The sequence below is a fragment of the Salarias fasciatus genome, chromosome 14, assembly GCF_902148845.1.
Source record: "Salarias fasciatus chromosome 14, fSalaFa1.1, whole genome shotgun sequence".
Taxonomy (NCBI): domain Eukaryota; kingdom Metazoa; phylum Chordata; class Actinopteri; order Blenniiformes; family Blenniidae; genus Salarias; species Salarias fasciatus.
Window position 1 is genome coordinate 10,382,050 of NC_043758.1, and position 14,077 is coordinate 10,396,126.

General features: G+C 41.8%; 2 protein-coding genes across 2 annotated transcripts; both read left to right on the plus strand.

Annotated features, from left to right (window-relative positions):
- The first annotated feature begins 2,026 nt into the window (after nucleotides 1-2,026).
- LOC115400687 (uncharacterized) lies at nucleotides 2,027-4,586 on the plus strand. Its single transcript, XM_030108699.1, has 6 exons — nucleotides 2,027-2,150; nucleotides 3,021-3,183; nucleotides 3,624-3,727; nucleotides 3,847-4,026; nucleotides 4,113-4,334; nucleotides 4,566-4,586. The coding sequence occupies exons 1-6, from the start codon at nucleotides 2,076-2,078 to the stop codon at nucleotides 4,575-4,577; spliced, it is 756 nt and encodes a 251-aa protein (XP_029964559.1). The 5' UTR covers nucleotides 2,027-2,075; the 3' UTR covers nucleotides 4,578-4,586.
- Nucleotides 4,587-4,657: 71 nt separating this feature from the next.
- On the plus strand, nucleotides 4,658-13,661 carry LOC115400716 (platelet endothelial aggregation receptor 1-like). The gene is made up of 14 exons (XM_030108726.1): nucleotides 4,658-4,745; nucleotides 6,354-6,545; nucleotides 7,108-7,257; nucleotides 7,360-7,463; nucleotides 7,700-7,902; nucleotides 8,696-8,916; nucleotides 9,024-9,170; nucleotides 9,939-10,103; nucleotides 10,726-10,877; nucleotides 11,094-11,262; nucleotides 11,651-11,728; nucleotides 12,147-12,283; nucleotides 12,404-12,529; nucleotides 13,476-13,661. Exons 1-14 carry the CDS (start codon nucleotides 4,658-4,660, stop codon nucleotides 13,659-13,661), a joined length of 2,118 nt encoding a protein of 705 aa, XP_029964586.1.
- Nucleotides 13,662-14,077: the final 416 nt, after the last annotated feature.

Below are 14,077 nucleotides of genomic sequence, written 5' to 3' on the forward strand. Positions count from 1 at the left end.
TCCCTCTGCCCTGTCCTCAAGGAACCATAAAAGGTGAAAAATACATTTTTTTTTTAATGTTGCTGAACTTGTCTGTTTCATGTATTAAAATGCAGTGTTTGTTGTTTTTGCAGAGGATTTTGTTCTCAAATGAAAACAGAAAGCTGTATGATTTTCTTCCATTGAAAGAAAAAAAAAATCAGTACAAATGAGTAGTTCCTAGCTCTGTCCAAGTCATTAATAAAAGATAAATGTGCATTCAGACAATCCTAAAATGAGGAATATAACGCTTGGTCCTCTGTGCTGCATCCGCTGTTATATTCCCCTGTTAACAGCCTTACATGAACTGCAGTGCACTGTTCAGTGATGTAGAGAAATATGAAACCTTCCAGTGAGGCATTTTCCTCCCCTTAGGTGCCTATAAATAATTGCACTAGCAAAGTGGTTTAATCGTGTAATTGTGTTCTTGTCTCGCGGCAGACAACCACAATCCTATTAGAATGCGCCGTAGCTGCTTTGTATGGTTTGGAATTACAAAGCGATCCAGTGGTATGCGTATCTTTTTGCACTAAAACAGCTTAATTATCTTTTTGAATACCTGAATGATGTCAGATTAGTGATTTGGAGTTCTACCTGCACATATGTGTGAGTTTGCACCACCTGGGGCGGCAGGGGCCAAGAGGGTAGTAAACGTGCTAGTGATTGGAGGTTTGAATCCTACTGTGGGACCCTGAGCAAGACCTTTGACCCCCAACATCGGATGCCTCATTAGGTAAGGGTTAAATGAAAAAATCCTCTTTCCACCTCCAGGGTGGCATTTGGAGGATGGGGGTGTTTCTGATGAGAACTGATTAGATGCTATTTTTAGAATATGTGCCTTTCTCTAAAAAATTTTACTTCCTATAATTGATGGAAAGAATATTTTTTTCTAAAGCAGGTGGCATTCAAACAACATATTTAGAACTGAATGTAATATGGATAAAATTAAATCAGAAAATAAGCAGCAAACCAAAAAGAACCAAAATTTGTTGATTTGCAAGAAATTAAACCTGCGGTGTGATCTTCGAGTTAATAGTGTGATTTTCACTTGATTCACTTTGACGCCTGACGGTCCAGTTTAATTTGGATTTTAAAGGACATGTTATGTGATGTGTTCTGCCTGGCCTGCTGGTGAAGCAGCTTTAATCACTGCAAGAGAGAGATAGACGCGTTCCCCAAACAAACATGCAGTAGGAGGAGTGATAAATGGACCGAGGGGGTGATAGGTCCCCCCGTATCCTCCTCCGAGCAAATGTGCAATTTGCATACCTTTTTGATAGATTTTTCAAATCATTTCCGTTTGGTATTCGTGTTGTGTGTTATCCTGCAGGTTCCCCAGGTGGATCCACTCTTGAGGCTTGCCAGCTGTGTCCTGCAGGTCACTACTGCTACCAGAGCGGAATGGCTGAGCCAAGTGGTCCCTGTGCAGAAGGCTACTACTGTCCCGAGGGACAGAGCTCTCAGAGACCACAACAACATGTTTGCTCAGTGGGACATTATTGTGAGAAGGTCAGCCAGCCAGTATGAGTCTTTAAGCTATCGTCACTCATCGCTGCTGAATATTGCATGCGTTCCTTAACGCTGCTCATTAAGCGCATAAACGCATATGGAAATCATCTGGTGTGCGCTGTAGAAACTCTCTCAGTCTTCAGTTTGCGTCTGATATATGATAATACATGATAACACGCGTTATTCCCTTGACATTAAGTTTAATGGAGTCAATTTGCGCCTTGCTGCAGGGCAGTGTCAGACCGACAGCCTGCCTCCTTGGCAGCTACCAGTTCAGACAAGGCCAAGGCAGCTGCGAGACATGCCCTGCTGGTTCCTATTGCCAAGATCAAGGTAAAGCTGGACACATTTGCTGAATGACAGAGCTTTTAGCAGCTGGGAACACAAATGTAATCAACCTTTAAATCACAGTAAGTTCTCCAAGTGATGAAGATAAATGTTTCCTTTTTTCAATCCGTTTTCAGGGATGACCCGTCCACTTCCCTGTGAGAGAGGACATTACTGTCCCGGCGGATCAGCAAGTCAACATCCCTGTCCATCAGGGACGTATGGAAACATGTCAGGACTCGTTGAGGAATGGCAGTGCTTACCGTGTGACCCTGGGACTTACTGTAAAGGGACAGGTACATTTGGCAAGTCGTTTGACGTCTAACAGCCCGTGTAACAGGACATATAGGGCAACTGTCTGTAACTGAGTACTTCTCCAAAATGGCATCTCTTCTGTCTACAGTTATTCCAAGCACATACAGTATGTTTGGTGTTTGTTATTGAAACTGTTGGTTGTATGCAATGTTTTACTGTAGCATCGTTCTCACCTACATATAAAATATAACAATCTATATAAACTCCATGTGAGTTAACTGAAGTTTTATAGGAACTGTTTGCATGTTTTTAGCTTTTCTATGCTGTTTTTGTTGCTGCTTTTACTCCTTGTTATTAATTCATTGGTCTGTTTCTTTCAAGAAGCGGTGCCACACTGTGTTTTTCATGCGTATGAAGAGTTGCATCCTCTAGCTGGAGCAGCTGCAAAGCAGAGGAAGAAATTTACTCATCACTTAAAGATTCATGTTAAGTTTAATGATCATTAGTCATCAGACTCATTTGCCATAGAAATACAAACATACTATATACACAATTAAGACATCCTAAATAAAATATACAATTCTGTTTTTAAAAAGAAGTACGGAGCAAAGTTATTGCATTTGAAGAATCACTTTAAAACTGTGCTAAAGTGCAACACTTTGATAACCTGCTCAACATTTGCCATGTAGACATCAGAAATGTAATTTCAATCAGTATTTTTACTAAGAATTAGCAATAGTCTGAATGAATTTATTACCCATAACTGGAATTACACTTAGACACGACTGCTGATGCTACTGTGAAGGACTACTACACACAGATTCGAAATATTTGATTTAGCCACACTTTCTTTGAAATTATAAATGACTCCTCCTCGGTGTGTTCTTATAATTAAAATTGTTTGCTTCCAGGGAGGACTTCTCCCAGCGGACCATGTGCAGCAGGATTCGTTTGTGTCACAGGAGCCTCCGACCCTTCGCCATCAGACAACGGGACAGGCTTCCTTTGCCCTCCTGGTTTCTTTTGCCCTGTGGGGACCTCCACACCCAAACCATGTCCCAAAGGAACATTCAGGTGCATAATTTGCAGCATTTCAAGAGGCAGCAGTTTATTGTGTCCAAAATTGTAATCCTTATGCTTGAAAAAAAAAATACAAGCGAAAATAACGGCATAATGCCATAAAAATCCAAATAATTTTAGTGAAAGCAAACCTTCTGAATTTGAACCTGAATTTAACCTGAACTGAACCTGAATTTATTTCAAGCCATTTTTTTAAGTCTTTCTAAGTTGAACTTGTGTTTTAAAGATCACATCTTTTAGATTGTTTTTTTTTTAACTAAAGACCTTCATCACTACTACAAATAAATTCAAAATTCTTGAAATGTTGTATGTTAACATGTGAGAAAAGAACTAACAAAACTGAACATTCTTTTAGCTTGTTCTAATTACACTGTGCCTGTATTTATGTTGATTACAGTGTGTAAATAACAGCAGAGGTTGATGTGTTTTGACAGTGAGCAGCATGGGCTTGTGGAGGATGCTCAGTGTCACAAATGCAGTCCTGGCTTTTACTGCTCAGAGGCTGGCCTTTCTTCGGTTTCTGGACCCTGCCTGCCTGGTAGAAAAAACAAACAAACAAAAAAAAACCCAACAACATTTATTTACATTCAGTCATGTTAGATTTACCTGATAAATAAAAAGTAGCTGTGGGTAAAATAATAATGAAAGTTTCTCTAGGTTTCTTCTGCCTTGAGGGTTCCTGGTCTGCCGCTCCGACGTCAAATGTATCTGGAGGCGTTTGTCCAGGAGGCCACTACTGCGCAGAGGGCAGCACTCTCCCCTCACCCTGCCCAGCTGGGTCTTACCAGAATGAAGCTGGAGGAAAAGGCAGAGACGACTGCAAACCATGCCCTCTTGGTAAGCAGGAAGTTACTCCTCTTTGTTTATTACAAATCCTCTTGACCCCTTTGAATATGGCATGTGTGTTTGTGTGCTGCTGCAAGGCTGGTTCCAGGATTTACCAGGCCAGAAGGAGTGTAATCCCTGCCCTCCTGGGTACCACTGCCACTCTCTCAATCTCAGCCCCACCAGGGGGAGCTCCACTGGAGCGTCCAGCCCTTTGCCATGCCCGGCTGGCTACACCTGTCCTAGGGAGAGTTCAGAGCATCAGCCCCTACCGTGCCCCAGAGGCACTTACAGCTCCAGACAGGGTCTCACTGCCACAGGTACACACACCAGAAACCTTTTTGTTTTTACTACAGAATATTGTCTGACCGTCTTTACAACATCACTCAAAGTCTTGATCATGGGGCTGAAGATGTGGCCGACTACAGGAACATTTCAGAGATGAATACACTGAAATAAAAATGAAGATGTTATTGGTTAACTTGTGATGTCTTGAGAGCTTGTGTTGCAGTTTAGACTGAGGTCGAAGCTTTTGATCTTTGTTTCCACAGGCCAGTGCTTGATGTGTCCAGCAGGTCAGTTCTGTGGGTCTGAGGGCTTAGTCGAGCCGTCGGGAAGGTGCGCCGCTGGGTTTCTTTGTCTGATGGGGGCCGTCGTGCCAAATCCCACAGACAACACAACTGGATCTCTCTGTCCACCTGGAAGCTTCTGCCAGCGGGGACTCAGAGCAGGTAAATTAAATAAATAAAGAAAAAAATCTGCCGCATTATTGCTGCAAATTTAATGAACAGGACCAAAGCTGGCGATTACCTGCCTCTACTAAGAGGGACTGTTTATATAGCTGAAGCCGAGGCTTAATCTTGAATGCCAGATCAAAGTCCTGTGGCTTTGGAATCACATGGGACTCTTTAGCATCTCTGTTGTGGTTTGCAGAAGCTTTGGCAAAATTACATGTAAACAAACCGTCATCCATTCATTCATCCATCCTCTGTGCCGCTTCATCCATCTCACAGACACGGGTTGCTGGAGTCAATCCCAGCTTACTGTTTGCTAAGATAGTGTACACCCTGGCCTGGCTGCCAACACATCACAGGGTAAACACAGAGAGACCGACTCTCACATTCACACCTGCAGGCAGGTTTGCGTCAACAGTTCACCTGAAAGGCATGTTTTGAATTGTGGGAGGAAACCAAAAGCACTCTGGGAAAACCCACACATGCATGGAAAACAAACACATTTCATATAGAATGTCCCCAAAACCCCCTGGACTTGAACCAGAGACATTCTCACTGTGAGGTGAGAATATTTTCCTTCCCTTTGTTTTTAGATGTTTTAATATTCCACCAAATAAAAAGTATTTCACTTATGACTTTTTCACTTCGCCAGTGGAGTTGCTACTAATACCTCAGTTCAGTGTGAATGGACTCATTGCATTTTCACTGCCAATCACGCTTTGTTGCCTGTTTATTTGACATGCAGGTAAGCCAGCAAGATAACGTGAACAACTACAGATAAAATTACTGTAAAGAACATTTCCGTGTTAAGCCTTTGCTGAAAAGTGTCCAGCTGGAGAGAACTTAAGAATTTTTCGCAGCTGAATATGTTTTGCAGCTGCAGATAAATGTTATCCGTTGATCCTGAGGTGAGAAGAGCTCAATTGATCCTAAAGGTTGTTGTAAACCCCCGCACCAGGCTGAAGAAATGCAGCACACAGGACCTTTGGTGTGGAATTTGTTTGTTCTGTCTGCACCTGTGTGAGTTTTCTGAAGATAACCGAGCTTCCTCTCACAATGCAAAGGCTTATCTTTAAGTGCTACGTTAGAAGTGGGATAAACTGGCAGCCTTTTGAGCGTGTACTTTGTTTTTTTGCCCTGTGTGAGCTGAGATCAGCTTCAAACTCCTTGTGACTCAAACTCACACAGGTGGGCATCGTATCTTCAGTTTCTTCATGGCACAATTCTATATGCTGGACTTTATTTTGAGTCAATACCATATACACACTGGCCCTCTAACTTTTCTCTAAAACCCTCCACAACAGCTGTCAACAAATGTAAAGAACTGCATATGGAGTCTGTATTTATGGCCCCGTTTTAAAGTTTTATAATCCTATAAACAATTGATAGTTTTGAAGGTGAGTGCCTCACATAGCAAAAAGAAACTGTGAAGTTTGACTAAAGTATATCACGTGATATATTTGTTGATAATAATTGAAATTACCAGCTTTTTCACTGCTGTTTTTGTCAGCTTTGAACATATATGATGTTTTTTGTTTTGATGAAATATGGTTATAATTTCTTCAAAGAGAGATTAATTAAGAAAAAAAAACTCTTGTGTTCAAGGAGATTGCTGGGCAGGATTTTATTGCGACTGGGGCTCAAGCAAAGCAGATCAGACTCTGTGCCCGGCTGGTTTCTTTTGCCCCGGTGGAACAGCAGCTCCGATCCCGTGTCCTGCAGGAACATTCAGCTCTCAAACCGGCAACACAAATCAAGGCAACTGCACCACCTGCACTCCAGGACACTATTGTCAAGGTGCGACACATGGATCGAGTTATTTCAAACCAAACAGAGCGGGAACAGCAATCATTTGTAGGAAACCAAACAGTGTTAGACGGAGGCGATTTATTTTCCAAATAGATTAATTAGCGTGCAGTTTTTCTTATTTGAGAATTATTCCAATGAGGAAAATTGAATGATCATAAACTCGTCAGAGTGTGACCAATTATTGACTTGTTGGTTATCAAATATTTACAAGCCTGGATGTTGTATTTTTGTTGAAAAAAAACCCCCAACAAATTGTGCACTTGGTGATTTTTCAAATCAATTTAAGACGCACACAATTTTAACCAGTGGAAGCAGGTACAGCAGACGATTATGCAATAACACGCTGTTTCCTGATATGAGTGACCCCTGTCTTTATCTCTGCTAATCTAAATGAGAAATGTTTTCACAGTCAGAGTGTCAGGTTTCTTTTTAATTATGCCACCATCCCTTACCAAGATAAGTGATGCTTCAAAATTGTGAAAGACATTCTGTTAATTTAATCCCAATACACATCGTGTGTGTTAATTAATTTTCCTCTGTTTGGCTCAAGTTGAAGGTACATCCCGTCCCGCACTATGTCCTGCGGGACACTATTGTCCTGCAGGTGTGATTTCTGGTTTGGAGTTCCCATGCCCCCCTGGCACGGTGCAGAGTCAAGTTGGAGCATCCAGTCCTGACGCCTGCATGCTCTGCCCTGCTGGTATGAGAAAAAAAAATGAAGATTTTATTTATCCTCATAACTTATTTGCAAAAAAAAAAAAAAAAACCATAGTGCCGTATTGATAAAATCTATGTTCTGTAGGAATGTTCTGCTCTGAGTTTGGTCAGACTCAGCCCAGTGGCCTCTGTGAGGCAGGATACTTCTGTCCTGCAGGATCAACCAGTCCAAACTCTACTGAGTATCAGGTGTGACTTTGTTTCTTTATTGATTGGAATCACTCTGAATTCACATCTTTCCAATGTGGCATTGTTCTTCATATTTCTCCGTGATTATGTTCTGTGTTTACAAAATCTGTTTCAATTTGTATTTACACTGACACACTCACTATCGCCTGCTAAAATTCAGAAACATGCATTCTATAGTTAGTTAAAAACGTTTTTGTCATCACGTTTATTTAACTGAATTTTCTTGCATTTGTCAGAGTGATTCCACTGGGACACTTCTTTGTCCACCCGGTCACTACTGTCCCGCCGCTACTGGATACCCTCTGCCCTGTCCCGTAGGGTCTCTGTCCGTTTCTCTGGGACTAAAGGCTGTTGATGAATGCCCACCTTGCCCCCCTGGACTATTTTGTGACAAACCTGCAATCGCTGATCTCTCACAGGCTTCCCCATGCGAGGCTGGGTAAAATCTCTCATCCTGGTCTTTTGCTCTTCCTTTGAGAGTGGATGGTCGCTTTCATTCATCTTCTATAAATTACTCCAGTGCTTGCCAAGGCTCAGTTTATTTATAGGCTGTAAATTCAAAGACCCGAGGACAACTGGACTTTGAGAAAGTGCATTATAACTCAACACAAAGCAATCCAGAGACTTTTGAACCATAAATATGAGTTTTACTCGTTTCCATTCATTGAGGCATTTTCCCCTGCAGCATCGGCTTCTCTGTCTCATTCGTCAGTTGTTTCGACTGAGTTTGGTGAATGCTGAACTGAATACCTCACCGTGAAGACAACTGCATTAAATAATAATATACTGGCATCATGGGGATTATTTACACTAGATTATATGAAAATCTCACTGATGCTGACATTTCAAATGGATTTACAAACATTTTTTCTGGATTTAAGACCTTTTTTGAATGCTAATACGCTGATCTGAGCTTTACTGTATATAATGAGTGGTCTGAATTTTGCCAGGCTGAGTCACTGTACACTGAGATGCTGCTACTGCCTTCATAAAGCACTTCATGGGCCTTGTCCCAAGGGTCGTGCTCCATCCTCAGAAGTCTACTTATCATAGCAAAGCCAATAACTGTAATATCCATCTCTTGAAATGTGTGACAAGAACTGACACCGCAGCTTCGAGAGCTGCACTGTAATGATATTTCCTCACAGATTGACAGATTGTTTGACCTCACTGATGTCAGCTCCTGGCAGTGTTTATGTTATGAAGTTTGTTTCCTCTGTTTACGCCTCCAGGTATGTGTGTTTGGGTGGCAGCTCCAGTCCTACCCCCTCTGATGGCTCCCGTGGCTACCTCTGCCCTGCTGGCCATAGCTGTCCTGCTGGCTCAGCAAGCGCTCTGCCCTGCGCGCCTGGCACTTTCAGCCCGGCGCCCGGAGCTGCCCACTGCACAGCATGCCTCAAAGGGACCATGTGTTCCCTCTTAGCCACTCAAGAACCCTCCACCTGCCCGGCTGGTGAGCCTGGTGAAATAAATTCTTCACCACTTAAATCCAGCAGCAATATTGTCAAGTAATTATACTCTGTTTCCAACAATAATGTTGTTTTATTACTTCCTTTCTAGGATATTACTGTCCCGCTGGGACCGCCTTGCCTCACCCTTGTCCCTCAGGAACACTCAGTAACCAGACAGGAGCCTCCTCTCTGTCTGTCTGCTCGCCCTGTCCCTCTGGACTGTTCTGCAGCTCTAATGGAGCCTCAGCACCAGACGGTGACCAGATGATAACATATGTGGTCATGGTTCAGTTCCTCAGAAATTCAAGTTCAAGGTTCAGTTCAAGGTTTCTGATGTCCGTGATGAAGATAGGAACTCCCCCCAAATTACTAAGCACATGGTCAGCGCCTTTGAGGTTGTGCTACAAAAAAAGGCCATTACTTCATTTAGCCAAATAGAGTATGCTATTGCTAATGAAGTAGTGAAATGGTAAACACTAACAATTTATTTTATTTTGTTCATTTGAGACGATAAGGATCTCTTTAGGTATGATTTGGCTTCCATTGGCATCATATTGGATTCACAAATATTTCAAGTTTGTCTTAGTCTCACACCAAGTGTTGATCTCAAACTAGGTTCAGGTTATGACCAACTGAAAGACGTTGAAATTATAACAAAGGCTTCAAACACTGGAAGAACCAAAGGTGAGGGTCCAGCCTGTCTCTGCTCAGAGCTGCCAGTACAGTCAGGCAGAATTTGCTCCTCCACCCATCAGTAACGATGATGAATGGAGGATTGAATATCCTTTTAAAAATTGCAGTCATCTTTCAAAATAGATTTTTTTTCTCAAAATGTGTATACATTAGATCTCCCGCCCATTAGTGTTTTAGAATTTCCCATTAATTTTAAATGAAATAGAATATTCTGCCAAAACTGTTCACCCTCTTCAATAGTAACCTGAACCTTGTGCCAGTGTCTCTATGCTCGTATGACGAAAAACTGTCCGCAGCTTCTGATGTCTCAATGTGTGTTTTTGTTTCAAAGGTCCGTGTTTAGAGGGTTTTTTCTGTGAAGGCGGAGCTATGCAACCAACACCACAAGCCTCAGATAACTTTCCCAGGAACGGACCGTGTCCTGAGGGCCACTATTGTCCGACGCGCTGCCTCGCTCCCATCCCATGTCCTCTTGGCAGCATTCGCAACACAACTGGTTTGCTATCGAAAACAAGTCACATTTTTTCTTTTCTAATGAGTGTATCTGAAAGCAATAGGTTATCTGTGAAAAGTTGACTAGTTTATTAGTTATTTCCACAATTACGGTACATTTGCCTCGTAAACCAGCCCCGCCCACTCCTCATCCATGTTTGGATTTTGGAGTTGGGCTCATAAGTAAGCCCAACTCCAAAATCCAAATCTGGATGAGGTGTGAGCGGGTCTGGTTTACGAGGCTACAATTACATGTAAAGAAGATAATTTCAAGCATTTACCACATTTTGCTGTTCATTTTTGTTGCCTCTGTTTCAAGAAAGTATTGCAAACATCCAATCTAATGAAATATTCTGATGTGAAAAAAATATTTTTTTTTTTATTGAAATATAAGTAAAAAGATAGACAAAATACTTTTCTTAATGTATAAAAAATCTAAATACTTTAGATGATTTTAGCATTTTAATTAAATTATTTAGGAAATTAACATTTTCATTGTTTAAATTTTTTTTTTGAGATGCTCCAGTATTCATTTGATCAGGCAAGAGTCAAAGGAAATCATCTTTGTTTTGCACATGTGAAGAGCATTCCTGGGAGCTCACTGTCAGTATTGTCCCCCATCACAGGCGGTGTGTCCATGGAAAGCTGCTCTGCTTGTCCTGCAGGTCATTACTGCTCCACTGAGGGTCTGGCGAGCCCTACCGGCCCGTGTGCTGCTGGTTTCTACTGCCCTTTTGACTTCTCTTCAACCACTCCGTATGCTTTCCTTTGTCCAAAGGTAAAGGTTATTTATTAACAGGTTTGTTCTCCCACCTCTGTATTTAACCTCTTCCTCATAATGTGTTTCTCTGGTATTCTTTTTCCCCTTATTCCCAATGTTTTGCCAACGTGTCTTTGATAAAAGCTTCAGCAGCATGTTTCATTTATTATTGAATGTCCCGTCAAGCTCGATGCTGCCTTTCAGATGTGTATTAATATATCCATTCTATTCCAGGGCCACTACTGTCCACAAGGATGTGCCCTGCCTTTGCCATGTCCCACGGGAGAGTACCAGCCCAACTCGGGTTCAGATAGCTGCATCCCCTGTCGACCTGGATTCTACTGCGAGGAGGCCATAGTGGGAGAACCACGGCCCTGCCCTCCATACTCCTACTGCCCTGCAGGTATACGCTGAAAGCACAAAGTGAGGATATAGGCTTCAATTTGCTGCTTATTAATGAGCCGGTGATGTCTTGTTTGTGTAATCGGTGCCAGATTGAAGGGGTAAACACGTCATGTTGTTTTATTGGTGTTTGATGATCTGCTGTGGTGTCTGTCCTCAAATAATACTTTCAACAATAAACTTCATAAAGTTATTCTCCAACTTGATTAACCATCCATTTTTATGATATGAAACACTCTTAAGAGATCGTCCAAGATCACAAAATGTTTCACCGTCTTCGTTTTATGCATGCCAAACCAGGGATAGATGGCGCAGTGGCATTTATTACCTATGAGGTAATTACTGTGCAATAAATTAGGCTGTTTCTCTCTGTTCACAATGTTTCTCAGGGACAATGGTCCCTCAGCCTTGCCCAAATGGAACGCACACTCGTTCCAATCAGGGAGGACTCCAGGAAGAAAGAGAGTGTTTGTTGTGCCCTGCAGGGAAGTTCTGCAGGTATATTGATTCCTCACTGCACACAACGTATTGACATGCAAAAACATGCAGCCTAACACGCAGGTGTGTAAATGTGCATTCTTGTACCCACACACTGACACATGCTCAATGGCGAACTCTCACTGCTGCTTTGATAACACCCACTACTAACAGAAGGCAGGCATATATCGTGCTGGAGATTTATGGTTCACTGAACAGCCAAATTAACATCTTATTATACATGAGTGTAATGAATGTAAAGTAGGTGAGGGAATACAATTAAACTGAAAGGATTTATATAATTACCCTAATGTTTTATCTTCCGAAGAAGACATTGCTGCATTTGAAGTGGCTTTGTGTGTATTTCTTACTGTTCTGTGTGAACAAGCTTGATGTTTTTGTCTTCAGGGCTGGGAGAGTCCAGGGTGTTTGTGCTGCAGGTTATCTTTGTGTTTCTGGGAGTGCAGATTTCACCCCTCAGGGACCAGTGCCTGACCTGCTCCATTGTCAGTGGGGCGTGCAGTGTGCCGGGCCATGTCCCCCAGGTACAAAACCTCGGCTCTGAAAAAACACCTACTATATTCAAACAAACAAGTATTTTCACACTTTCTTCTGAAATTTAAAAATCAACTTCTTTAAAATATTAATTTTTTCTTTGTTTTTAGGTTTTTATTGTCCTGAAGGAACAGAAAAGGCCCAAATGTGCCCTGCAAACACTGTCAGAAGGTCCCCAGGAGGCGCCAGTCTGCAGGACTGCTCACCCTGCCCACCTCAGTACTGGTGTCACCCTGGTAAACACTTGAGTTGGTTTCTAAACTATGTTCTGTTTTTATAATCAAGTAAACATGCTGAATTAAGTATAAAACTTATCTTCCTATCATGTTGCTCCTGACCGGATTTGGGTGTTTTTGATATCAAGAACATTTAAAAACTGCAAGAAAACTAAAGAACAGAGATTCATGCACAGATATTCTTTTCATGAGGGTGAAAAACACAGGAATAATCAATAAGTTATTGGAAAGTTGAAGTTGCTCTCCGAATTTGAACCGAAGCAGTGCATATTTTTAAGAAAGAAGTTAAAAAAACAATAATAACAAGATATTTTATTAGGTTGAATAGTTTTCAACCTTTTAAATGCCGAGCAATTGAGGAGGCATGGAAACCTTACACAAACTGTGTGACAAAGTGCCTTAATCATGTAAATATATTGCAATATTATGCCCCAAAATAAACAGACAAACTCAGGTACAAGAATGTATAATCTATATTGACATGCTAATGACATGGCTCTGACACAAACTGAATGATCTGCCAAATTGGGCTCAGTTTCACAAGTTTAGAGTCAAGTAAAAACAATCAGGTTTTAAAGATCTGACAGGGCGGAGCTGTTTAATCTTGGATAATCAATCTGAAAGTGTGAGAGGCATTGTACTGTGTGGCTGTTTCCCCATTAGGTAGTTCATTGTGTGTTTGTGTGAACTTAGTAATTGCTCATCCCAAAAGAATTGGAAAAGGACAGGCGTGTGACTGCTGTCAAAACAAAAAAAGAAAACGTTCCCTTGATAGGTATTATTCCGCCTTTGCTTATGAAACTCCACATCGGAAAAGTCAACAAGCCCATGACCTTAAAGCTGATCAATAAAAATATTCACTGAAATGTGTCCGATTCTAAAGGCAACAACATGTTTGAAAACCTAAGCTTTCATTTGCTTCCATGTTTTTTGGTTGTGCTTGCAGGGGACCCAGTCATTCATCTGTGCCCTGCTGGCCACTACTGTGATGGTCTGCCGGGCAGCAACTTCAATGGAGGGACGGGACCCAGACCGTGTCCTCTGTACACGTATCGAGCTTCCCCTGGAGCACAAAGCAAGGGCGACTGCCTGCCCTGCCCCCCTGGTTCACACTGTGACAGCACAGGTCTGACACACTGTATCTGACAAAGCGCACAGTCCACTCATTAAAAAGATGAGCAAATATAAAGGATCCCTTATTATTTTTTTGTTTAAGTTTGAGTCCCCTCCCTATTCCTTATGTCTATAATGAAGTGTACTTTAATGCACTTCCTGATGGTGGTTTTGAATTTGAATATGCAAGGACACTTCAAAGCAAATTGTCTTTGTAGGTTGGATTAATGCAGTATGTGCACAGCGCTATACTAGTGCCTGAGATAAGAGTGAAAGAAGTGCGGCGTTAGTGAAGGCACTGAAGTCAAAACTCATCACCTGAGGTAATGACTGGGTGGTGGATTTTCAAAGCAAAAGTTTTTTAATCCCTTTCACAAATGCATTGGGGTTAAAACTGAAGCGCATTGCTCCTTTAACTAATGGATAATGCTCAGC

Coding starts and splice junctions, on each gene's coding strand:
- LOC115400687 (XM_030108699.1), top strand. CDS start 2,076: ATGGAAACATGTCAGGACTCGTTGAGGAATGGCAGTGCTTACCGTGTG. Junction 3,728..3,846: donor TTCTGGACCCTGCCTGCCTG/GTAGAAAAAACA, acceptor AAGTTTCTCTAG/GTTTCTTCTGCCTTGAGGGT. Junction 4,027..4,112: donor CTGCAAACCATGCCCTCTTG/GTAAGCAGGAAG, acceptor TGCTGCTGCAAG/GCTGGTTCCAGGATTTACCA.
- LOC115400716 (XM_030108726.1), top strand. CDS start 4,658: ATGGGGGCCGTCGTGCCAAATCCCACAGACAACACAACTGGATCTCTC. Junction 6,546..7,107: donor TCCAGGACACTATTGTCAAG/GTGCGACACATG, acceptor GTTTGGCTCAAG/TTGAAGGTACATCCCGTCCC. Junction 11,729..12,146: donor ACTCCAGGAAGAAAGAGAGT/GTTTGTTGTGCC, acceptor TTTTGTCTTCAG/GGCTGGGAGAGTCCAGGGTG.